Consider the following 25163-nt stretch of genomic DNA (forward strand, 5'->3'; position numbering starts at 1 on the left):
GAGGATTTGGAGGGTGCTTCCCTCCCCCAACCCCCCCCCTCCTCCAGCTCCGCATGTTGGGAGTGATGGCCTGTCTGGGTCTGTGTATAGTCGTCATGTCTGATGTCACTCCTGCTCTTGTCTTCTATTCAGGTGCCACCTTCCCACAGAAGAAGTCCCTGTCCCCCTCCCCCTCCGAACAAACACAAAGGCCACGTGGAACAGTGATGTCACTGGCCTTACCTATCCTACATTTGGCCTTTCTGAAAGACCAGTTTTACAGTAAAATATTAATTATTATTTCATCAGAACCACTGTTCTCAATTCTAATTTACATTTCCCTATGATTACGTAGCCTAGACTATTAGCTCAGAACTTGATCCAAGAGACTAGAAGGAGCCTGAGGAACAGATCCAAGCTGAGCTGATCTAACCCCAGGCAGGATGGGAGACGAGAGTCCTGACCGCAAGTGCGGTGGTAGTAAGTGCAGGGATCCCTCCTCCCTGCTCGCCACCCCTCCTCCGCTCCCTCCAACCCGGAGGAAGGAGTCTGGCCCATGGCCCAACTTTAGCACAGAATGAACCGTGCGCCCACAGGAGATGCTCCGCCTGCATACGGGTCTGGCAGCTTCGCAAGCCATACTTGCGAAGGGGGAAACCGCTAGGCCCTCTTTGGTAGCTACTGCTGCCTCTAGGTCTCTGGTGGATAGGTCTGTTGGGAAGGATGATCTGGAACAACTTAGGTTGTTAGAGCGGAGAGAAACAAAGGGCAGGATCTTACTGGCTGGAACAGTGCAGCTGCTTCATGATCATGCCTTCCCTTCGGCCTATATAAATGCTTAAAAAAGTCCTTCTTCAAGCCCTACGCCACCACCATCCTCGGCCAACTGCCACTGCCAGGTTTGGAGGCATTCTCTCAGCTGACTCAACTTTCCTACACCACCTACTACCACCGACCCCGGCAGCTCACCACTGGCCTTCCAGGCTCCAGCCCTCCCCAGCGCCTGCGGACACTCTTCGTTTTCCACAGGCTGCTCGTCCTCCACTGACTCTACAACTGCGCGAGCCTCAGGGCTGCGTCCTGCGTCCTGCTGACCTCTCTTCCGGTTTCATCAACTGCCTCAACTTCCTACTTAGGCTGAATGCCAGGTCTACCCCCCAACCCATCAGCTCATGAAGGACCCAGTCCTGGGTCCCTCTGGGTGAACACCTAGCAGCCTCTGAGAACGGACAGATGATGCACAGTCGTGGGGGCAGAAGACCATGTGACCGATCAGTGCCTTCTGGAGCCAAATGACAGTGCTGCACCCACCTCGCCCCAGGTAACGGGGGCAGGGTCCCTCATGACGAAATGACTAAGGCTTTTGTGCACAAAGAACAGAGAGCTAGGGACAGGTCATTTTAAAAATTAATTATGGGCATATGGATGTGGTACATGGACTTGGGGAGTCCTGGACATAATGGACCCTAGAATATACCTCAAAGGTTACCAATTTTATTTCCAGGAAGAGAAACCCCCTAAACAGGAAACTTTTACATTTCACAAAATAGTAAAATATTTTAACTACCTTCACTATCTACCATGGACTGACTTTTTTCCTAAGAAGCTACATTTAAAATGCAATTGCCATTCACAGAAACTACCACTTCATGTAAAATGGGTACGTGAACACACATACAACATAATTTCAGAATAAGGGGCAAATATAAGCAGCATAAAAAAAATCTACTACACTGTCCTAATTTTCCGCCTCATTATAAATAGATTAGTGGTAATTCTAACATAATGACCACTGGCCCAAAGATCTCTGTAAGTGGGTGTCACTGGTTTAGGTGCTGGGTAAGAGATTAGGGCCAGGTTTCGCAAAACGTGCTCTATGTGAAACGGCAGTCTCCTGAGCGTCTGTGAAAGAGAGGGCTCCCTTGTCTCCAACAAGTTTGAGGAATGTTGCATCCTTGAGTTCCCTAATCCTACAGATTTATGATGCTCGTGTTATAATAAGGGTCCCAAGAATCTTTTGGTAAAAAACAAACAAGCAAAGAAAAAAAAAAAAGTGTTCATTTTGACCTTGGCAACATTTATGTACTCTGCCTCCAATCATCCCCAAGGACTAGCGTTGCTCTGGCCACTTAGGAATAGGTACAGTTCTAACTTACTGGAGTTGAGCAAGCAAAGAAATACGATCCTTCAACTTACTCATTACCCACCAGCAGAGCAAGAATCCTGACCAGCTGTGGGGTGGGTCTGCTGCCTGGCCACTCTGATGCCCACCTCCAATTCTCCCGTGTGGTGAGGCCCTTCCTCCAGATCAAGGACGCCTGCCTTCCGACCGAGCTCTCTGCACGTGCTGGCCTCTTACGGCGGTAAAGACTTCAGCCAATGAAGTCCACGCTCAGCCGTCACCCTGGAAACTGAAATGAAGGTGACACGGCCCCCCAAGCGAGACTTCAGGTCAGCGGGGCAGCTTGCCTATGGAGAACAAATTCCAGAACTCTTTGAAAATCCTATTCAGCGCTCTCCTTCCTCCTCACTAGGAGGGCACTGAACTGTATGAAACTGGCTTGGCAGCTCCTGCTTCCCAGTATGTCCCCTGTGAACGGTCAGAAATTGTTCCCCAATTGAAGGTGGACCTAACCCTAACCGGAGGTCAGTTTTTCGCGCGTAAGTCCTTCAAAAGATCATCCTGTATAGGTATGTACATAATTCTGGCATTTCTAAATGTATGAAAGTCCAGTCTCTCCCTACTCTCACTTTTCTTCCTGGGTTGTCAAGAAGTGATAGAAACCACCAGAAACCATAGACTGTCGAAGTATAACATCTCAGGGACTTTTCTTGAAGGCAGATGCCCCAAATTCACACCCCATATCAGAGTTCAAAGTAACAGTGCTTTAACAGAAATTTGGTCAAGATACCCAATTAAACGCGGCGTTTGTAATTTCATACAAATTATCTATTTACAGAAAAAAAATTGAGTCGGTAGTTCCCTAAAGCAAGGTTAGGCCTCAAATAAAAGAGCGCCAAGATTACGGTTTCCTGGACCAGCCCCTCGAAGGAAAGCAAGCCTGCGCGCACCGGCACACCGCCTGCCGTCCGGGCAGCGCCAACTCGGCCCAAGTTCAACACGCGCGCGCCAAGTCACGTCTCCCAGACCCCGCTCGGCGGCACCGGTGCTGCGGTGTCACCCCGTGTCCTGCCCCCCCCTGCACGGAAGCCATGCCGGCCGCTGCTCTGGGATGCGCAAGACGGCGATTCGGGGTCTCCGGCCCCGGGAGACTCTCGGGGAAGAGCCGCCGCTCACCCGGCGGACATGTGCTGCGCACGGGGCTCTCGGGCGCGCACGTACTCACATGGTATTCAGCAGAACTGACGGGACTTCCAGCCCTGAGAAGTAGCCTCGGACGGAGGGAGCCAGCGCATCTGCAAAGACACGTGGGGAGAAGGCGGTGAACCAGGGCTCGCGGCCGCCCCCTCGCTGTTCCCAGATGGGGCCCACTTGCCCCCAGGGGCCGCGGAGGAGCAGCGCAGCGGCCCGAGAGGTCTTCCGCGTCCCCCTAGAGCGCACAGGGGCCGCGCGCTCAGGGGGCACAGCGGACCCAGCGGCTCCCACCCTCGCGGCCGAGGCTGGGGCTCGGGCTGCCTCCCGGGCTGTGCAGGCGCATGTCTGCTCCCACAGAGGAGCGATGGTTCGCCACCCGTCCGTGCCAGCAGGCTGGCCAGGACGTCTTTGAGATTCTGCTCCTGTTCTTTTAAAAAAGGGGTCCTGGCTTCTCGGCCCTGGGGGGTATGTGGTACCCCAAGCCCTCTGCTCACTCTGCTGAGAAGGACCTGCAGCCCCAGCTTTTCCACGAGGTTTCCAAGCGGAAGGCCAGCAACGGAACAAGTGGACTGAGTGATGCTTTGTCCACCCGGCAGAACGTTCCCGGTCCTGCGCTGAGGAAAATGCGAAGAAACAAACCAAAGGGCCAGCGCACTTTGGCCTTAACAAATGTCTGTCTGTCGGCAGTGTCAGTTCTGCCCCGCAGCCTTGGGCCGGAAGCAAGGAATGGCCATTCACCGCTGCTGCTGCTCCCGCTGCCCGGGAGGAGGGAAGCCTCCCTGTAAAGCCGGGGAGCAACACACGCAGCTGGGGGGGGGGCAGGGAGAGCGGTTACACCAAAGCGGGGACCGCCAGAAGGGCTGGCTGGCTCTGTGGAGAGGGGCTTCCTCCCCAGTGTGGCAGGAGAAAGGTAGATCTTTGACCTGGTCTGACCCCAATTCTAGACTAGAATGCAATGCTGAAAGGAGTTTTACCCTGATAAATCTACTTCGATGGTTTAATAAAACAGATTTTGCTGGAGAACCCCCTTTCCACGCGGCACCTTACTCGGATCTCCGGGGCATAACAGAAGCAGCAGCATCTGGCAGAGATGGACATGCAGGGGGCCTGAAACCTGCAAGGAAACTGCAGAACTGGGGGTGGGGGGAGTGAGCTGGGGGGTTGATGAGACCCCCTGCCTCTTCTGACCTTTTACAGGTGGGGAAATCCATTGAGATCTGGGTATTCTGAGTGACATCCCACAGGCACAGAGCCCAGTGGGGTCAGGATCCAGGGCCCGGGCTCCACTAGCTCTCGTGACTTGTCTAGGAGCGGCCCCCAGACAAAGCTCACACCGGATCCTGGCCGTCGGTCTTGGGCCACATGCAGGAGTCCTCAGCATTTCCTTCTACCCTGTGGGCCTTCCTCCTCTCTGGCTCTCAACACAGGGTGCGGGGCCACACTGGGGGACTCAGTCCCAACTTGGGGCCTCACCCACTTGGGAAACGAAGACTTAAAAAGACCAAAGATGCTTTTTGAGCTTCTCCCCATACCAGGAATCCAGCTCAGAGAAGCCCTTGGGCCAGCTGTTCATGGGAGATCCTCTGGGGACCACCTAGAAATCAGATCACCAGCTTGAGGGGTCCCCCACATTGTGAGAGGCCAAAGCTGTATTCCTCGGGAGCCAGCAGCAGGTACTGAAGTTCATCTAAGGCAGGGCCAGAGTCGTTTTCAACACTCAATAGCAATTACGGGGATGAAGGCTAAAAACATGTCCTCTTGGGAATTCAGGAGTTTATGCAGAATAAAGAAGCGAGAAATAAAGGAGGGAAGTGTGGGAGGATGGGAGGGACAAGGGAGGGAGGAGTACAGAGGTGTAGGAGGAGGGGGCAAAAGGGAGGAGAAGGTCAGTGAGAGAAAGACAAAAATCTCATACCTACCCACGGCTCACGGCTTTGTGCATCTGAATCCACTTGCTCACTAAGCAAAGGGCAGATTTGGAGCTGCCTTCCTGAGACAGGTGGTAAAGGAGGGGATGGGGGCACAGCCCCATGGCAGGCGGGGGGCTGGGAACCTAAACACACAGCGGAGGGGATGGGTCTGTGTGCACTGGAGTCGGAGGGAGCGTGGTGGTGGCGACTGGTGATGCCCGGGTGTGGGGCTGGGGCGCTGAGCCCCACGAGGCCAAGACATGTTGGTGTTTCAGAGACACAGGAATAGGGAGGACTGACCAGGGGGGTGGGGGCGCAGTGGATGGCATGACTTTTGGTGACAGTGACTGCGAGAAGGAAGCCCTTCATCTCCCACACACCACCCCAGCCTCAGCCAACCTCTGGTGCACGCTGGCCTCTTCCCCCCACCGGTCCTCGCACCCGGAGCCCTGGAGTCAGCCCCGTCTAGAACACCTGACCACTCCGGGGCGACAAGCAGGCTGACTCTGGGCTGTGGGGTCTGGCAGAAGTCGTACTCAGCTCACCGAGCTCAAGATGGCCTGCTGGCTGATTCTCGGGGAGGATACGCTGATGGAGTCAACAGAGGCCCCAAAATACACCACTCTGTGCTCCATGGCTCGGACACCACTGCCCCTGCCAACAGGCTGGCTCTTCTCACCACATTCCATAGACCTCCAAACCCGCAGCCTCCTGCAGGTCTGAGGGGGTGCAGTGGCACCCACTTGCCAGCAGAGGGCAGCGCCCCCCCCCCAGGCTGAGGGCTCCCCCGCATTCCTGTGCAGCAGAGCAGAGCAGCGGAGCTCGTGGGCTACACGGAGTTGGAGCAGCAGGCAGCTGGTCCAGGTGAACAGTCTGTTTTGTGCTAACTACTGCTGTCCTCCGGAAGTGGGGGGACGGACCCCCACTTGGGCTGCCTGTTCTGCTGTGGTTTCTGGCTCCAGGTCACTGGTAGCCACTCCTGCCCACTGCCTAGGGGCTGCTTCCGTGCGTCATCAACACTGGGGAAACCTGGGCTTCCCTGACTCCCTCTCCAGACACGATGCAGCAGGGGTAGGTCTATGCAGCTGACCTTCCGTGTAAGACACGATCCTGTCTGTGCGCACAGCTACACACACCAACAGCACACTCACAACCCTGCCTACCATCCTGGGGGCTTCTCAGGTCCCTAGCAGAACCTCTCCCAATGTCTGCGAACCACACCAGCACCGCTGCTCGTGCTGCCAGGCGGCTGAGCACACCACCGCACGCACCGGGGCCTGGGAGCCCATAAGCAGCCCGCAAGACCCTGGGCCGCCTCTCCCCTCAAACTCGGTAACGCTGAGTCATGACTGCTCCGGCTCACTATCCAGGGCCCACACTGTTCGGGATTCCACCATCCCACTTCGGGAATGCTCTTCGAAACACAGCGGCCCCGCAAAGTGACACTGAGGTCTCCGGTGCCATAGCACGGATGGTTCCAGCTCCTGCGACCCGTGTGAGAGAGCTCGGACAGGAGAGGAGAACCGCCAGAAACAGAAACAGCCCAGGGCAAAAATAAAACGGAATGCTAGGGAAAGTACTAAGTATCCGTAAAAGTCATTTCTATCCTCTTCCGCTTACAGATGAGGCAACTAAGGCCCAGAGGATTAAAGCAGACGCAGAATCCACGTTCCCAATCATGTTGCCGCAGCACGAAGACCCTGACTGGTCTCTAGAATGGGGCCCTCAGCCCTTCAGCAGGGCCTGTGAGCGGCACAGCACAGGCAGCCCTTCAGCAGGGCCTGTGAGCGGCACAGCAGGGCAAGCAGCGAGACTACGGACCTGCGCTCCACTCCCCACCCCTCCCTTCTAGCCACCGCCTGGCCTCACCGCACCGGCCTTAGAAGCAGCGTTAAGTGCCTACCAGGTGCCCGCGTCAGTGAAAGCAGCGACCAGCGGTTCTCAGAGCGTGGGCCCTGGCCCACCAGCGTCACCTGGGAACTTGTCAGAAATGCAGAAAGCTCTGGGAGAGAAACCCCAGCGCCTGCATGTCTCAAGCCCTTCGGGAGATGATGCACAAGTCCAAGTTTGAGCAAGACTGCTCCTAGGTGAGGTTTCCAAAGTGTGGCTGGACGCAGGCTGTCCAGAGATACTCTGTGGTCAAGCCAGAGAGAAATGCAGTCTCTGCCCCTTCCACGGAATCGAAATACACATTAAAGACTCCAGAAGTTCCACCATGAAGAAACACATCTGACTTGCTTTAACCCTGGGGTTCCCAAATTTATCTGCCCACAGAATCCTTTCATTACATTCGCCGGCAGTTGCTGAGAAATGCTGGAGTGGAAGGCCCCTTCCGGGGGTGACTTTTGGTGGGTCCGGGAGGCCAACGCGTGCCAATATGGCATCCAAGTTTCTAGCTCTTAACAAAGCTCGTACAGCAGGTGCTGTACCTGAATACGGATTTCCCCAGGACCAGCTGTCCAGAGCCGCGCTCTCCTTTTCTAGGCATGGATATTCACGGTCCTACACGGTGCCCGAGAAGGAGCGCCGACCACCCTGCTGGGGCTCTCCCAACACGGCAACAGCAGCAGCCAGCCCCTCACACGTTCTGCAGTTATAACCAAGCCTGGCCCGCTCACTCCAGGCCCAAGGATCCACTCCGAGCAGTAGCACCAAAGAAAGCACGTCAGGTCCTACAGCAAACCTTGCCGAAGGGCTCTAGGCTAAGGAGAGGCTGGCAAGCCAGGAGCACACTGTGGTCCAAGAAAACTCCAATCTCACCCCAAGAGACTCGATCGGTCTGCAATACAGAAGAGATGATCACAGGGTTCTTTAAAATAGCACCCCTGCCCTATCTAATAGTGTTCACCAAAACTGCCAAACACTTTTCAGGAATTTGTTTGATGAAATGAGGCCCACCGAGGACCGCTCTAAAGGAACCACGCCCCCCCCCCAACGGCTGGCCCATCCCCTCTCTTAGCAGATGTGGGGACACAAAATGCAATCCCATTCTTTCCTCTTTGTCCGGCATCTAATACCCTTGCCCAGGGCAATTAAACAAGTTGCCATCGTCTAGGCAAAATCTCAAGGTCTATGTGAATTGCTCCAAAGGTTAAGTCGGTCCCTCCGACCCACCCCAGCTGCCAGGAAGGGAGCGAGCAAGTTAGTCCTGGCTCGAGGAGGTTCCGCTCCAGCCCGGCCGCACGCCCCTGCAAGACCGCCCTGTCCGGACGGTGGGACACAGGCTGAGGCCTGAGCCCAGGCAGCGACAAGGTCTAGACCCCTGCGAACACCTCCTGCTAAGACCAGTCAAGGCTGGGCCTAATTAACCGTAAGCCTTGGGGGATCATTTTCTCTCCTGGGCTTTTAGACTCCTTCCCTGTCTGTCCTAAGCACAAGCCAGGTTCTTGCCTTCAAACAGGCATGCGAAATGTGCTCAGACACCCCAGAAGCTCACTCAAGACGCCACTCGGGCCGAGGGCACCCAGGCGTGTAACATCCTGTGTCAGATCAAGTCCACGGTGGCTGCTTGTCATCCATATTTAATTCTGTCAGTCTGTTAATTTTTAACTATGTTTGCTATCAAGGGCCATTAGACGTCCCCAGGAGCCGAGCCCAGTGAAGCGAGAAGTCCTTCATGGCAGAGTGCATGAGGCTTGGAGCTGGGGCGGCCCACTTTCCCATCCTGTCACTGGGCTCTGGCCTTCTCCGCCGGCAGCACAAATCCTGAATAAAACATGATCCCATTCGGAGTCGATTTGCCTTTTTCCCCCCCCCAGTCAGAATTGGTTTTCTTCAAGAAGTTCACTTTCTTTTTATGAAGGCTCCATTTTGTTTTTCTAAACTTTCTCTGCACTCTTCCAGGGCACTTGGAATTCACATACTTTCGGATGGTATCTGGGTGCCCATTCCTAGGAAAGGAGGCCCAGCCCCGGGCGGAAGGCCAGCCGGCCGAACCACAGCCTCGCCTCGGCACACACCATGGCCACACGCTGCCACTCTCGCCCTGGACCCTCAGGGTTCTCTTGGTGGGGTGCTGGTCTCGAGTCCCTCTACCCTAACTTCTTCTAATGCTACGAAGGGAGGGCTCAGGAACTCTGGGCCATGCGAGATCAAGTTCTAACAAAAAGGAAAGAGAAGAGCTAATAATGACGACTCTGGGCCAAGGACTGTACTCCTTCCCTCAGCATGACCCCATCAAGTAGATCTACTCATTCTTCCTACCTAGAGATGAGGAAACTGAGCTTCAGGGAGGGTTAAAATAAACTTGCTTAAACTCCCGAAGGTAGCACAGTGGGTGGAAACGGTCATTAAAACTAGCCTGTTTGATTTTAAAACGAGTCCTGATTCCATACCAGACTCTCTGCACCGTCCTAGTGGGATGGTCCAACCACCTTTTTGCTGATAATCTCAAGGACGAGGTGGGCTCATGGACTCGGGGAGGAGCTCTCATTGTGAAGGAGGCCGGGGGGGCTAAAGGTACAGGCCCTGGGAAGTTTAGCCTTACAAAGGACAAAACGAAACATGCTTCAGAGACCTGAAAGATGGTGCCCCAAGTGAAGGAAAGGAAACCTTGCGGCCCCCCAGCCAGGAAAAGGCCCAGTTGGGGCTGCTCTCTCCGTCATGGCAACGGTGAATTTGAGACGAGTCTTGCTGCGATCCCCAGCCACGGCCGGGGCCACAGCACCAGGGGCCGCTCAGGTGTCTCGACAGCTGCCGCTGCAGGCTGCCCGCTGTGGTGAAGCTGGAGGCTCGGCGGCAACAGCAGCTCTGGCCGAAGGAGCCCACCATCCCCAGGCAGCCTGGCGGAAGGATTTCGGGCAGTTTCTGAAGAGGCCCGTGAGGGGGGCGCCGAACGTTTACGGCTCTCACGGCCTCACTAAGGGCTCCCGAGTTCTCCAGATACCGAACAGCAGAGGCGGGGATGAGGAGGACACAGAAGGTAAACAGGAGGTCATCTGCTTGGCCGGGGTGGGATCCTCTGGGGTTTGGCCAGAGGACTATGGAGAGTAACTTCCCAAGGCACATGAGGCGACACTGCCACCTGGAAACGAGGCCAGGCAGGACGCTAACGGAGGGACTGTGGGAAGAATGAGCCACAGAGTCCAGGGAGGAATGGGCCGGATGACCCGTGGGTCTTTCTCGTCTCCAGTTTCTCTGATAGGAAAGCAAGATAAGGCAGCAGCTGGAAAGTTCAGGGACAACGGGTTTGACTGAAGCAACACACAGGAACCACTCGCTCTCTCTGGGAATTCAGCTGTTTCCCACTCTTGATCTATTTCCTGTCAGGGAGAGGTTTTCTCCTGACAGGCGTGTCCGGGCCTGCTGTGGGGGGAGACTTCCTCTGGGGACGAGTCCTCCCGGCGCTGGCACAGGCTGCAGAGACCTCGCTTCTGGATGGAGGGTGGGCGCCGTCACTGGTGGCTGTCCCCAGATGCCTTGCTTTTCTCACCTGTCCATTCATTCTTTCCAACCTCCAGCCTTCCATCTGGCCGCAGCCACGAGGACTCTGTGGCTGCCTCAGTGTGGTCAAGACGGTGCTGGATGCCTGGAGCGCTCGAATGATCACAGCCTGGTGGGGAGCTAGTCCTATGTTTCGTTCTCCTTGTTGAAAATGCATATGCTCCTTTAAAAAACTAACATTTATGAAGCGCTTACTATGTGCCTGGCTCTCTTATTCAGAGATCTTAGTTACTTACTTTGGAAAGAAAGTGTGAGAGAGAAAGCACCAGACAGGGGAGGGTCGGAGGGAGAAGCAGGCTCCCCGCTGAGCAGGGAGCCCGAGGCGGGGCTCGATCCTAGGACCCTGGGATCCTGACCTGAGCCAAAGAGAGATGCTTCGCTGGCTGAGCCACCCGGGGGCCCCCAGGCACTCTTGTTCTACACGAGGGATTCTTAGGCCCACTTTACTGAAGCCCAGAGAGGTTAAGTAAGGCACTTGTTCCGTCGAGGTCCCACAGCTCGCCCACGGCAGAGCCAGTGTCTGACCAGGCAGCTCCACAGCCCGCACTTGCGCCCCCGCGCTCCTGCCAGGCTCAGCCCTCCTGAAGAACTCGAGTTCCGGCACAGGCCGGGCCTCCTGGGGCAGGACCAGAAACAGCCCCGAGGTGGTCTGGGAAAGGACAGGGGGCTCTGTGCGCCCTTCTAAGTGGCAGACACAGGCCCAGAGCTCAGAGGAGGCCGGCGCTGGGAGCACGATGCCTGGCCGGCCTGCCCCAGCCTGGCCTCGCGCGGGAGGTAAGCCAGAGGCTCCTAGACCAAAAAGCTGAACAAAATCAGGAGCTAGACGAGGCTAGCGCATTCCGGAGACAGAGCACCCAGGGGCAGGGCCCCCTCACTGACTGATCTTCACAGAGCGGGAGGTTTAAAGGGAAAGGCACATTATCAGAGGATCCACAGTTTCATCGATGTCTAAAGACAATTTAAAGCCTTGGGCTGATCAGCCCCCAAAGGCAACCTCTGCAGCCCCTCAGAGCTCCGCTCTCCCAGACGATCCCAAGCCCCGGGCTGCAGGGAGCCCGTGGCCGCTGGAGAAAGCCAGGCCCCGAGGACCAGGTCTCAGGTGGAAGGAGCTAGTGCCGTCCCGCAGGCCCAGAGGCCAACGCCCTGAATCTCCCAATTCTTCCCTTCCCTTCCAGAGAGGCCCGCCAGCCGCTGGGGTGCCGACGTCCCACCCAGAGGCCTTGGTCGCGGCTCCCGCTGCAGGACCAGCCGCCCTACAGCACTGCCGAAAACTGAAGCGGCCTCACCCTGTGAGTCCCGCCCCCCTGGGAGCCCCCCCAAGGCCACACTCCCACCCGGCCTGCTCCCTGCCTCTCCCCTGGACCGTGCACTTGAGTGACACCCCGTGCCAAACCAGATCTCCTGTGTCTCATCTCAGTATTCTCCACAGGACATAGTCAGTGACAGAGGAGACGCTGCGTGAAATGCGTTTTTATAAAAAAGTGCAAAGGTTCAGTTCGCAGTTGCCTCTCGCTGAGTAAACGCCTGGCTCTGGCGGGCGGGCGGCCACACATTGCTCCTGGCCTTTCTCTCCCCACCCCGTGATCTCTCTTCCTTCCCTGTGTGTCTGGGTCACTTTTCCTATGGTCCATTTTTGTACTGAGCTCGGGTTTAACCTTTACAATTTGTCCAGTGTGTCACAAGGCACCTCCCAAGGGGCACGTCCCGCCCTGGGAAGGCTCTGCTCCGATTTTAGAACCTTCTGCGGACGAGCAGGTGACGGACTCCAGCCATGAGCCGCGGAGCAGGCCTGCAGATCTGCCGCGACTCGGGACCAGCGAGGCCTCTGGAGGAGGAGCAGGTACCTGGGAGTTGCTCTCTCAGTCCTACTTACCTGGACGAGCTTCTGGCCCAAAGGGATGGCTCTGGTCAAGGGTAAATGCTATTCTGTTTCGAGAATGTAATGAGAAGAGTGGCTTTCTCTCTGCCCCGTCAGCAACAAGACAGAATGACTGGCACGGAGCAAAACTGCACGGGGACGGAAAAGGCTGAGCTGCGTGAGGGCGACATGGCAGAGGTGCGGTATGGGCTTGAGAGCAGAGCTTTCCTAAAAGCCATGGACGAAACCTGCCCTCCTGTTTGCAGTGACTTTCAGAATATATTTAATAAATTTCAAACACCAGTGACCTTGAAAATAAACAAGAAGATCATGTCTACAAATGTGAACGATCTTCTTAGAACTCCGTTGTTTGCTGCATCAAGATGTTCTTCATCCCCACTGAGGACACGGCAGGACCGCAGCCCACAGTCCCACTGCCTTACCCGGTGACGCCTCAGAACTGGGACGTGGCATCCATTGGGCATCTTCAATCTAAAGATGGAGGTGCCAGACCAAGACGGGAGCCGGCGTAGAACCAGAAGACGTGACTCCTGATCGTCAATGACAGTTCCTGCCCCTTGGGTCCTCCTTCCTCTGGATCAGGGTGGACAGACCAGAGAACACACTTCTTCGCTTCCAACAGGCTTCCGACAGCCAGACACACCATCCCTGCTGAAGCAAGATCTCCTGGCAGAGCCAAGCCACGGATGCGAGGCAGAGAATCTCCCAACGTGCAGCTCTTGATGGCTCGGGAGCCCAAGAAGAGACCAGAAGCAGCAGTGAGGCCTTGGCTCTCGGCCAGGTCACCGCTGGATGCTCTGAGGCCTTCTCCCACGTGGTGTGTGCTCAGTGTCACGGCCCGATTCTGCCGCCATCTCAGTCAGAGATAACCTCTTAGCTCCAAGCTCGCATCACCATGAAAACAAAACGCTGAAGTCTGCTTGAGATCATTTTTGCTCTGATTAAAATTTTTATTGAAATCTCTCAAATGTTACCAAGAAATAATTTTTGCAAAACGGGGTGGGAGGGGGGGCGGGGGGATAGCTAACAAGCAAATTCAGCATGGGAGCTCCCTCTGCTGGTCTGCAGTAGGCTGGTATGTTACAAACACATTCCCAGAGACAAATCTAATTTGCTGGAGAAGTGGACAAAAGACAGGTGTGTTGGGCTTTGCCTCAGGAGAGAAACACTAGAAGAAAAAAAAAATCCAAGTCTCAAAACAGAGCACAACATTGCTAAGAAAAACAAAATAATATAAAAGCTTCTCCAAAGACATACAGTAAGATCTCCAAACAGAACTGGAATCATCCACTAAGGGAATGTTTCATTTTTTGTCTTCCCCACTGCTCTACCTCCAGTTAATAAGAATTTCTCTCGGGCCCTTTGGGTGAAGGTTAAGTTCTGATTCCCTTGTCTTTGCCTCCACGTCTCTTCTTACAGGCTTCTCATCTACTTAGAGAAGAAAGATCCAAGGAGTCAGTGGAGTGAGGCCTTTCCAAAATTCCAACAGAGAGTCAGTCTTTGGTGAGCCAGCACCGAGGCATGGAAAAAGCAAGGCCTGGGAGTCAGGTGACCTGGCTCCGGTCATGGCAGAGCCACTCGCGACTTTCAAGAACTCTCCATCTTCTCCAGTCTCTCCTCAACTGTAAAATGGGCCAGACCTGCTGGATCGGTAAAGCCTCTACCAGTTCATTCTAGGATTCTCATCTTGGACAAAGACATTTAAAAAACTGTATCTGTTCATGAGCCTTTAGGACACAGAACCCAAGCTTGCACTGGGAATGACTCCAAACAAGTTTTGGGGTTGAGCACAAGGATCTCACTGATTTCAGATGAAAGTTCCACCAACTTGAGGACCGACGTGGCGGAGCCAAGTGGATTCCAGGTTGGGAAAGTGTCAGGATCAAGGAAGAGCTCCCAGGGGAGGGTGCCGCCACGGGCAGCACATCCCACTAGGTCAAATGGTTGAGTCCATCTAATCTTGGCACTACCTCTAACCTCTCTCAGGATGGGCATGGGCTTTCTACTCTCTTAAAACTCTTCAGTTCCTTCTCCCACACACCCCCAGATATCCTCTGGATTACATCCATTACATGAAGCTTGGGCAAATTACCCGGACGTTAGTAAGGCCCCAAAGCCATCATTCCCAGTCTTTTCTGGCCACTGTCCATTCTGGCTTTCCCAGGGCAATGGTAAAAGGCTCTGCGGCCGATTAACAAAGCCACGGATACTTAGAGTACTCTGCACACATGGCACCGTTCCACAGCATTAGGAACATTCGCCTCAACTGTCAGTTTGTCTATACTTAGGCAGTCTAGGAAGAGCAGCGAAGACATATCCACCAGTGGTGGGGGCGGGCCCACAATCAGAGGGGGCCTCTCTAGTCACTCCCCATCATCTACTAAGTTCTCCCCAAGGCCACTGCAAACATTTAGATGACTCCGCAGAAGATAGCCACAGGTTATGTTTTATCCCCTCTCCCTCCCCTGCCCACCGCGAGGAGACCGAGTGCTGATGAGGACTGAGAGGGAAGCAGCAACGAGGGAAGGGAAAGCGGAAAGCACAGCTGCTCTGGACCCTGGGCCCTCCGGCTCCGAATCCCAGGGCTGCCAGCGGCTCTCACCACCACCATCTACCTTTCCCTCACTCCTGGTACAGCTTTCAACCTCCTTTTGCCAACACCGAGGGTCACCACTTCAGGGGGCCCAGGCACCAAGGCGCTGTCTTTGTAGTTTGCCTGCACGGTGCCTGGGACGCTGGGCCGTGCGCACGTGCACACAGCCCTGAGAGCTCGGCCGACTCGGCCGGACGTCTACGCAGCCAGCACCACGCCCGACCCCGCGGCCGCGAGGACGGAAGCTAGGGGCTGCCTGTCCGTGCTTTAGACAACACCGTGGGCTCCGTGCAACACGGAAAAGTTCTCGGTCAGAAGGAAGAGTTTTCTGGGAAGCTACGTATTTCGTCCAGCCTTGTAAATAAACACTAACCGAAACAAACAAACAACCCCACCTGTCTGTCCAGGCCAACAGTGTTTCAGAAACCAGGCATCCCTGCTTCTAGAGGAGTTACACGTGCGCTAAAACAAATGACATCTACGTGTTCTCTTAGGTGCTGCTGACCGTCACCCCGAATCCTCTCCTTACTTCATTACTACTGCCTGCACTAAGGGCAAAAGTGACAGCCACATTTGTTTTCAAGGGGAGAGGGAGGGTTGGTACGTACGTAGTAATCTTTGTGAAGAAACGAGGAGGTTTATTTAACTAAGAAGGGAAGTGGGTCCAAAGAGAGACTTTTGCCTTGACCTAGAATTACATTCTCCACACTGCACTCTACCTCCTTTCCTAAAGGTGGAAAAAAGGAACCTTCACCCTTCCTGTAACATCTGCAAGCTAGCACACGGTGTTCCTGGAAGCTTCAACCTTTCCCCCCTGGTCGCTAGCTCTCCTAGAACACGGGAGCAGAGATCTCTGCACACACATGTACACACACGGACAGACTCCGGCAAGCAACGCGCCTCCCTCGGCAGCCCCTTCCGCACGACCAGGCAGGCGCGTCTACGTTCTGGGGGTGCCCTCGGGCTGGCTGGGGGCTTGGGGTGGGGTGGGACCTGCGCCCCATCTCTCATGTGTGGTATGAGGGTGAGATCATTAGGGAAGAGAGAGGTGTCATTTGGGGCAAACATCAGGCAGTGGGTGATATCATTGCTGTCAGACGGTCCTCGAGTCCCGGAGGAGTGTCAGCTTGATTTAGAGGGGATCATTAATCTCCGGAAGGGGGGTCTGTTAGCCGGACAGGTGTTAGTTGTACGGTGTGCTCCAGGGAACCGGGCTGGAAAGGACCGGGGGTGGGGTGAGTGGAGTCGTGGCCGATGGGCATCAATTACCTGGGCATGCAGTGAAGCGGGGTAGGTGAAAGCAGGAGGAGGTAGAGCAGGCGCTAACTCCGCTGGGTACAGAGGGTACGGGGCCCACACTTCAGGGCTACTGGGGTAAAGTGCAGGCACTGTGAGCTCATCTGCAAGAAAAGAATAAGGGAAGAGTTAGTGGTCACCAAACAGCGGCTTTCAAATCAGAAACAAAACACCGAACGACCCCGAGCCCCCCGCAGTGCCAGAAGTCAAATTACTCTCATGCTTTCAATAACCTGTGGCTTCCGGTCCCCGAACGCCAAGCAAAGAAACGGGGAATACAAAGTGGAAAAAAAAAAGCGGCAGGCATCTGCTGCCTGTCGGGCCTGCTGGGATCTCAGGCTTGAGCTCTGCCGGGACACTCTGATGTCCTTCCAACCATAGCTGGGGGACCACGGGAACAGTGGGGATTTCCTGCCCCAAACCGCACACATGGCCCACGGAGGGACAGAAGAAGAAAGAGAACCGGCAGGACACATCCCGTGAAAACCCACTGCAGAGCCTTCGGCAGAACATGGCAGGGCTACGACAGGACCAGGGCCACGGCAGGACCAGGGCCACGGCAGGACCTCTCTGTTTATCAGTGTCATTCGTACGGACAAACACACCATGGCCACCGAGCACGGGGCCGCCGCTATGCCCGCAGGGCATTTGAGATGTCAAAAATGCCGAGAATAGAAGTGAAACAGCCTGGAGTATCCTGATTAAAGTTAAACTCCACGCAGATGCAAACTAGAACATTCGCAGTTGCTGCTTACACTGTTATTTTCTAGGGGGAAGAAAGCCAGTCACGTTGCCAACGGACTGGTCCAAATCCGATCCCATTCAGGTCAAGCTGCAGTTTTCCAGACTGAAGGGCGAGCGCCCGGGGCTGCGAACGGATCAGGAAGCGACCCATTAAGGTAACAGCAAACACATGAGGGAGCGCCTCAGCGGAGAAAAAAATAATCTCAGTCGATAGTCACCAGTCTGGGCTCCGAAGCAGTGATCTCAGCACGCTTTTATCACCTGTCAAAGCTGCAATCGAGCCGGCCAAGCGTGCTAGCCGGGGCTGCCGAAGGAGTCGGGAAAAAGCGACTGTCCGAAAGCCATTAGTGACTCTGACATTCAGGACTTTCCAGAAGTCTAGAGCACACGTGACCCAAGGTCGAAAGAGTCATTTCACTCCTGCCTGCATGTAAGAAGCCACCCCAGGCCTGCTCATTCCGGGTCTTCCCCATCCTCCCCCCTCCCAGAACTATGGCTCTGGGCAGGGTTTTCAGGAAGGGAAAGGGGCTAGAAACAGGAAACGCTCCCGAGTGTGATGTGGGGACTGCTCTACGGAGCACCCGGAAAGCTGCCGGTCTCATGGGTGCACAGGGACCTGGTGGAAAAGACGACAGGGAGCCCAGGGCTGCAGGACGACTGTCCATTCAGAGGGCCGTGTGGGGGTCCCAACAGCGTGGAGGGCTACACTGTGGCTGCCCGGGGCCCCCGGCTCCCTCTCTCCACAAGACAGTTACAATGTCCCCTTTGGCTTGGGGAGGGGAGTGCAGACTGCGTTAGCTTTGCCCGGAGAGCCTCGCCCACAGGGAGGCCGCCTCCTTATTATTTGAACAGGAACAGTAGCATCCCAAGCTTCTTCAAACGGTCGGGTCTACACCACCTAGTTCCAGTTCCAGGGTGCGTAGTTTCAGTCAGAAAATTCCTTACGGAGGGGCTGGGAGAACGCTTCGCGGACCCCTGCGTTTCCGCTCATGACGAGACCATATGATTCCCATTAGAGCAACTCTTGAGGGAGCTCCGCTCGTGGAAACCAACTGCCGCCAGAACCCAGGCCTTGGATTTTAAACAAACCACCGTTCTCCGGAATGGCGAGCTGTTATTGTTGTCGGTGCTACTGCTATTTCAGCTACCGTGCTATCTTAAGACATTCTGAGTCTTTAAAAAAAAAAAAAAAAAGTCAAGACTGTCTCGGGACCTAGTGCACAAACGTCTTAGCCCGTGTTGCTCAGCCCTACCTACTGCGACGGCAGCCGCCTCTGACGCTGCCATCAGACAGGACGAGGCAGGGCCTGCAGCCTAATGGGAGCAGCACTTCCTCATCCTGTGGCCGCACAGGAACTGGCCAAGCTGGGGGTGCTCGAATCTGATCCACTTTCCTTCGGAATTTTTAAAAACGAAATGAGAGGTCTCTCAAGGTATCTGACCCGAAAGAAGTAAGTAATGGGGATGGGTAGGGTCGGTATTTCAACCTCAGCCTTGACGGATGGGATTTATGATTCCCAGACACTTCCACACCCAAAGCTGCTGAGTAACAGAAGTCGGGTAAGGGAAGAGGAGGCGTAGGAGAGGCGGGAGCGAACGCACGTTTGATCGGGTCTCTCCTACCTCTCCACACCTGTCCCTTCTCCCCGTGAGGAGTCCGGAGTTACCATAAATGTCAGGAGACGTGCAGCGCAGAGTGGGCTGGCCAGGAGGAGGGTGAGGAAGATGAGCTCAAAAGGTGCCAGTGGAGATGTTCTGGGCTGGAGAGCACCGGGGGAGAGGATGGCAGCGAGGAGTTCTCACAACAAGTTTCCAAGGGTTGGCTAGTGAGAGCCCAGGATGGGAGGATCCGGGTCGTAACCAAGTCAGCAACCCTGGGGCCAGCTCTGAGACTAGGATTTACTGTGCAATACTGTTTGTTGGGCGGAACAGTACCTGGTGGGAAATTCTCAAAGTTGTTTAAAGATACGCCACTGTTTTATTAAAGGAGCTTAAGAAATATCCATAGGAACTAGATCTAAAATTTTCCAATCCGTTCAGTATTTGTCACACTAAAACAAAAATGAAAAAACCAGCAAAAGAGCAAAAGGAGGCTCAAACCAGAACAAATCCTATAGAACAGTGATTTTCAAAGTTCAAAATAAAAGCAGTGGAACCCTTTCTTCAAACTAATTTTTCCCAGAATCCTTTAATTAAAAAAAAAATTTATTTCTTTGAGAGAGCGAGCGAGCGAGAGAGCATGTGCACGCACGAGCATGTGTGTGCACAAGCAGGGGGACCATCAGAGGGACAGGGAGGGAAGCAGGTTTCCCACTGGGGAGCCCTGCGCGGGGCTCCATCCCAGCACCCTGGGATCATGACCTAAGCCTAAGGCAGGTGCTTAACCGACGGAGCCACCCAGGCATCCCAAAGTGTAGCAAATTTTAGTTGACTTAGTGGTACTGGGGTCGAGCTGGACGACCTCAACCCCCACGACAGCCCCGAAGGTCTACGAGGGTTCCAGAGAACAGTCTGAAAACTGCTCTTAGAGCTGTGCTCACTCAGGGACTAATTGGAAAGGAAGTGCCTCTTCCAAGTCTCTGAAAACTGAGCTCACACCTACAGCTCCGGGAAACCCACCTCGGAGAGGGCCATGAGCCCCTGGAGCAGGAGGAAGAAACCAAAAACACTGCAGCAAGTGGGACAGAAGCCAACGGGCTCTCCTAACACAGCCTCCAGCCCCCGCGGTCCCTCGGAATGCCGCGGGGTCCTCCGGTGCAGGGTTCGGGCCTCGCAAAGGGCAAGAGGATTGGAGGTGGGAAGTTTAAGAGGTGAAATGAAAGGAAAAAAGGGGACTAAATCAAGTCAAGCTATTTGCTCCTTCCTCCAAGCTCCCAATCCCTCTCTTCCCTGGATGACAGTGCCCAGAGTGCGCCAAGGCCGGGAGTCAGTGTTGCTCAGGGCGCGGCCGCTGCACCAGCAGCAGCACCCTGGTGCTCGGGAGACAGGCAGGTTCTCAGCCCTCCGGCAGGCCCCCCGAATCACAGTTCGGCCCGCCCGCCCGGGGGATCTGACGTACACCCACCTTGGGGAACCCCTGCCTGAAGCTGTCTTCTCGGCTCTGTTACTGGATCATTAGACGCTGGAGCAAAGTGTCCCGCATTCTGCCGGCCAAGAGCTCACAGCACTGTTTGTTAGATCCGTGGATGACACACTCTTGCAGAGAAACTGCATGATTCTGGACGTGCTTTGTGAGAGAAACGGGAGGGTCACAGCAACACAGGCACAGCGGGCACGGCGGGGCCGGGACAGGATCACGCTTGCGGGAAAGCCGTCTCTCACAGACGCCTCTACTTCACTAGCAGGCTGAGGACTCTGAACACCCACAGCCTCTCTTGTGACGGAAGAGGGCAATAAACTGAAGGAGCTTTTTTGCCTTTGCTTTCTCTTCCCGGTCGCCAGTACGGTGTTGAGAAAGTTCCAACAGCAGAAGAGACAGGCAGGCCTTCCACGGCACAGGCCCCTCACACCGACGACCGCGCTGAAGGAGCAGACGGCGGCATGGCTCAGGGGGGCTTCACCTTCCTCGGTCCGCTTGTCCTGCTAAGACCTTAATAGGAAGGGAGGGCTGAATAAAGGGAGAGTTGGCTGCTGTGGGCCCAGTGGGATGACTAGAGCTGGGGGAGGGGGTGAGACTCCCCCTGACAAGAGAGGCTCCCGGCCCCCTTGCGTGAGCCAGGCCTCGGCGAGCAGAGGGATCAGGAGGCCAGAGCTTTTGGTCTAGGCCTACTCGGACCCTCTCCTGAGAGGGTGGGTCGGGCCTTTCCCACTGGCCCAGACCCCCCTCCATCCTTTCTCCTTTAGCACCTCTGAGGATGAAGTTTTTGAGGGCTTCCAATATACATCTGAAAAGGCCCTTTTCTGAGCACAAGAATATGCAACCAGAAGAGCTCAAATCGAATTCTGACAAACAAGGACCAGAAACTTCCCCAACTCCACCTTTCAGTCCCTTTGAAAAGAAAAAACTGCAGTGTCTGAGGTGGGTTTAAAGCGAAAGAGGTCAGGAAGATCAACTGGTCCGCCTTTTCAGCTTGGATGAGGAAACAAAGCTGCAGAGAGGCGACGCCTCCAGTCTAAAGTCCCCGAAACAAAGATGAACGACTCCCAGAAACAAGGGCAAGAGGGACAAGGACAATCTTTAATGAACGTAACCTGAGTGCAGTTGAGAACGCAAGTTCCAAGAACTTCAGGTCAGTATTTACTTTGCCTCTTGGATATTTTCATTTGGAAATATTCCACAGCAATCTCATGCTCCACGTGTCTGAAACTGAACACAGTCCCTCCAACTGTCTATCCTCTTTGGGTCCAGATTTCAGTAAAAGACGCCACCTGGTTGCCCAAGCCAGGGTGGCCCGGTAGTGTTTCTCCAGGGACCTACCGAATCTGTCCCACCATCCACTCTGATCTTAATTACCATTGCTGGGTTTCTGAAAGGGCCTCCCTCCTTACAGTCCTAGCAGCCACGCTGCAGCCAGGACATTTAAAATACACAATTCTGCAATGTCACTCTCCTGCTTAAAACCCTTCTAGGATATGTCCTTGCTCTCAGGACACTGTCTGAACTCTGGCTACCATGGCCCAGAAAACCGCACGTGATCCGGCCATGATCTTCTCTGAGACCGGCCTCTCACATGGCTCACCATCACGGGCTGGGACCAGCCCCTTCCACTGCGAGACCGTGCCTGGTTCTCCCCCACTTCCAGGCCAGGGGCATTCCTCTCTCTCCTTTCCGTTGGCTAAACCCTTTACTTATTCCTCAAAGGACTCCACTTAGATGTCCCATAGGTAGGTGGAGGGGAAGGGGGGAGCACTTTCTCTTTGTTCTGCTGGGTCTTCTATGTCCAGGCTGGGCCACACCAGTTACCTCCAAGACTGCAAGTTCTCACTCTTTGCTCACCCAGCACTTAGCACAGGGGGCCAGCAAGTATCAGCAAATCAACCATTTGCTCTACACTTGATAAAGCCAACGGAGGAAGAAGAACATAATTTCTATCTGGCCCTTTGGAGGCAATGACCAAAGTGTAGGTTAATTCAATTCTATGTGGGAGAGAACTAGACACAGAAGGAGGATACATGTAACAGCATGTAAATGTGACTTCTTAAATAAGATTATATCTCAACTCGGTCTTAATAACACATTATGTTTGCACACATTTTTATATACAACTAAGAGCGTGTATGTCCATTATCATCTTGGATACCCATTAAAAGCTCCATGGAGGGACGCCTGGGTGGCTCAGTGGGTTAAAGCCTCTGCCTTTGGCTCGGGTCATGATCTCAGGGTCCTGGGATTGAGCCCCGCATCGGGCTCTCTGCTCAGGGGGAGCCTACTTCCTCCTCTCTCTCTGCTTGCCTCTCTGCCTGCTTGTGATCTCTGTCAAATAAATAAATAAAGTCTTTTAAAAAAAAATGAATAAATAAAAAAATAAAAGCTCGGTGGAGAAAAGGGCAGGAATGGGTGGTTTCATTTTATCAATGAGAAAATAACCTATCCATGGTCTCATAGTTAACTGGTCCAAACCGGGACCAGAACCCTGGTCTGTTGTCTTGTGGCTCAGGGTCCCTTTCACACACCATCCTGCCCACTACTGGTGGTGGCCAGAGGACCCAGAGCGCAGGTGGTCTTCATTTCTAGTTACAGCATACTCCATTTACTAGAATACACCCAGGGACAGAGTCCTTTAGAAGAGCTTGCCTGGCAGATGAAGAATTTGGCCAGAAAAAACAAAAGGCCCAAACATAATGAAAAATTCCATTTTTAATGAAAAAAAAAAATCAATTTTGAAGAAAAGACTCTTAAACAGCCAACTCTCACTCACACATACTCACAAGCAGCTGATCCATGACTGTTAAGTAAAGCCCTCAAAAATCAGTCCTATGGGGCGCCCGGGTGGCTCAGTGGGTTAAAGCCTCTGCCTTCGACTCGGGTCATGATCCCGGGGTCCTGGGATCGAGCCCCGCGTCGGGCTCTCTGCTCCGTGGAGAGCCTGCTTCCTCCTCTCTCTCTGCCTGCCTCTCTGGCTACTTGTGATCTCTGTCTGTCAAATAAATAAATAAAAAATCTTTAAAAAAAAAAAATCAGTCTTATGAGGCCGATTCTTTCAAGGACTATCCTAGCCGGACACATCCTCTTGTTAGGGCTAAGACTGCAGCCCACGCTGGCTTCCGTGCCCCAGCGCAACGACGAGCTCTGGAAGTGGGTGGAAGAGAGCGTCTTCCCCAAATTCACATCTACCTGGAAACGTTTTTGAAAACAGGAATTCTGCGGGTTTAATTATTTAAGGATCTTGAGAAGAAATCATCCTGGATTTAGGGAGGGCCCTAAATGCAACGACTGATGTCCTCAGGAGAGTAGAGGACACAGAAAAGGTGCTGTGAAGACAGAGACAGACCGGGACGACGTGGCTACAAGCCAAGGATGGCCAGCAGCCGCCAGTGTTAGGAGACACACGAGGTGCTTTCTCCATTGGCGTCTCTGGAACGAACCAGCACTGCTGACACCGATTTCAGACTTCTGTCCTCCTAAACTACCGCAGATTATGTTCCAGCCACCCACTGGTGGTCATTTATGGCGGTCACCCTAGGAAATGACGGTTCCCAGAGAAGGTCACACGCTTTCCCTGACTCCCCAAGAACAGAAGTGTCAGGGAAGAGTCCAGAGATTTGGTGAAAGGCTCGAGGGAGGTCTTCAGCACCACCCAGCACACATCACAAATGCAATTTCCGTGTTCCGCACATGGAGTTAAATGCTGGAGATACCAAGAGAAATCGAGTCTGTGCTCAGCTCTCTTCCACGTCTACCTACTCTTCATGACGGCCCTTGGCCACTTCCATTGTTTCAATTCTGAATTCTCTTTAGGGTAACTTTGATTTCCACTCCAAAGTAGACATTCCCAACTCACCCACAAATGAACTATCAATCACAACCAAGTCCTCTTCTCACCTCCCCTTTACCCTACTCTCCTTTACCCCATTGTTCAGGTTCAAAGTCTCCTTCATTCCCCATATCCAAACAGCTGCTGAATCCTAGTAACAGTAAAGATGACAAAGATACTGATAACAATGACAGTAACAGTAGTAGCAGAGTAGTAACTAATGGTTACCGAGCACATAAAATGTGCCACACACTGTGCTGGGAAGTATGGACACGGGCCCCTTCCCCACGACAAGGAAACAGAGGCACACGGAGGTTATTAAAGAACCAGCCTGTGACTCACAGCAAGTGGCAGAACCAGGATGTGAACCAGGATGCGAACCAGGCACCTCGGTCAGTCCAGAATCCGACCCTTTGCTTCCCTGCCTCTCCCACTCCTGCTTCTACCACCCAACTGCAGGCTCCAGTCACTCTTGACTTCAAACTGTCTTCCTGCTGACACCCTGTCTCTCCACTCCATTTCTTCTCCTAACACAAGTCCCTGGAGCAACCTGTAGGAAGGCTGGCCCAGACCCACAAAGTGCGTGTGCCAAGGAAATTCAAAAAACCAAGTTGGTCTTGACTCAGCTGGCCCTGAGTGCCTTCCCCTCCACTGAGCGATTTCTTGCCATGCGTCCGAGCAGTCACTGCTCTTAACAGTCCCGTTCTTTCGTTTCCCCTCCAGCTGTTCCAGGCCAAAAAACCATCCAACACAATCTGTGGTTTTAAAACGATCTGATTCCTGAGCTGAGAGTTGAAGGGAACCTGGAGCATGCGAAGGAAGAGAACTGCTCCCCCGGGGACTCGGTTCCAGTCGCTGGTTCCGTGTTCCCGCTCATCCTCACCGGACACGTGCGCTCCTCTTCCGTCCTGAGACCCGCAGGGGCAGGGCAGAGGGTTGGCTCCTCGGCCCCTCCCCCAGTCAGGCACCTGAGCTTGGAGGGTTCTCGGCCAGCTTCTCCGAGACTTCGGCTTTCTTAACAACTGCAGTCCAACCTACGTGTGTAACAGAAGCTGCAATTCCAGAAAGTGTTGGTTTTATATCTTGTTAA

General features: G+C 54.2%; 1 protein-coding gene across 8 annotated transcripts in view; it reads right to left on the reverse strand.

The window, feature by feature from the left end:
* The window catches only part of RBPMS (RNA binding protein, mRNA processing factor), a 172298-nt gene that overhangs the window by 8481 nt on the left and 138654 nt on the right, over positions 1-25163 (reverse strand). For 4 of the 8 annotated variants that reach the window (XM_080796675.1, XM_080796676.1, XM_080796674.1 and 1 more), the window contains 2 exons: positions 16389-16519; positions 12769-13694 (listed from right to left, as the gene is read on the reverse strand). In XM_080796675.1, the coding sequence (XP_080652801.1) occupies positions 13563-13694; positions 16389-16519 (263 nt within the window). In that variant the 3' untranslated portion in view covers positions 12769-13562. Of the gene's footprint in view, positions 1-3326; positions 3397-5210; positions 5349-12768; positions 13695-16388; positions 16520-25163 lie in introns of those variants that run through there. The other 4 variants (XM_080796678.1, XM_080796677.1, XM_080796679.1 and 1 more) reach the window with 3 other exon arrangements.

The sequence above is a fragment of the Martes martes genome (genome assembly GCF_963455335.1).
Source record: "Martes martes genome assembly, chromosome: 2".
Lineage (NCBI taxonomy): Eukaryota > Metazoa > Chordata > Mammalia > Carnivora > Mustelidae > Martes > Martes martes.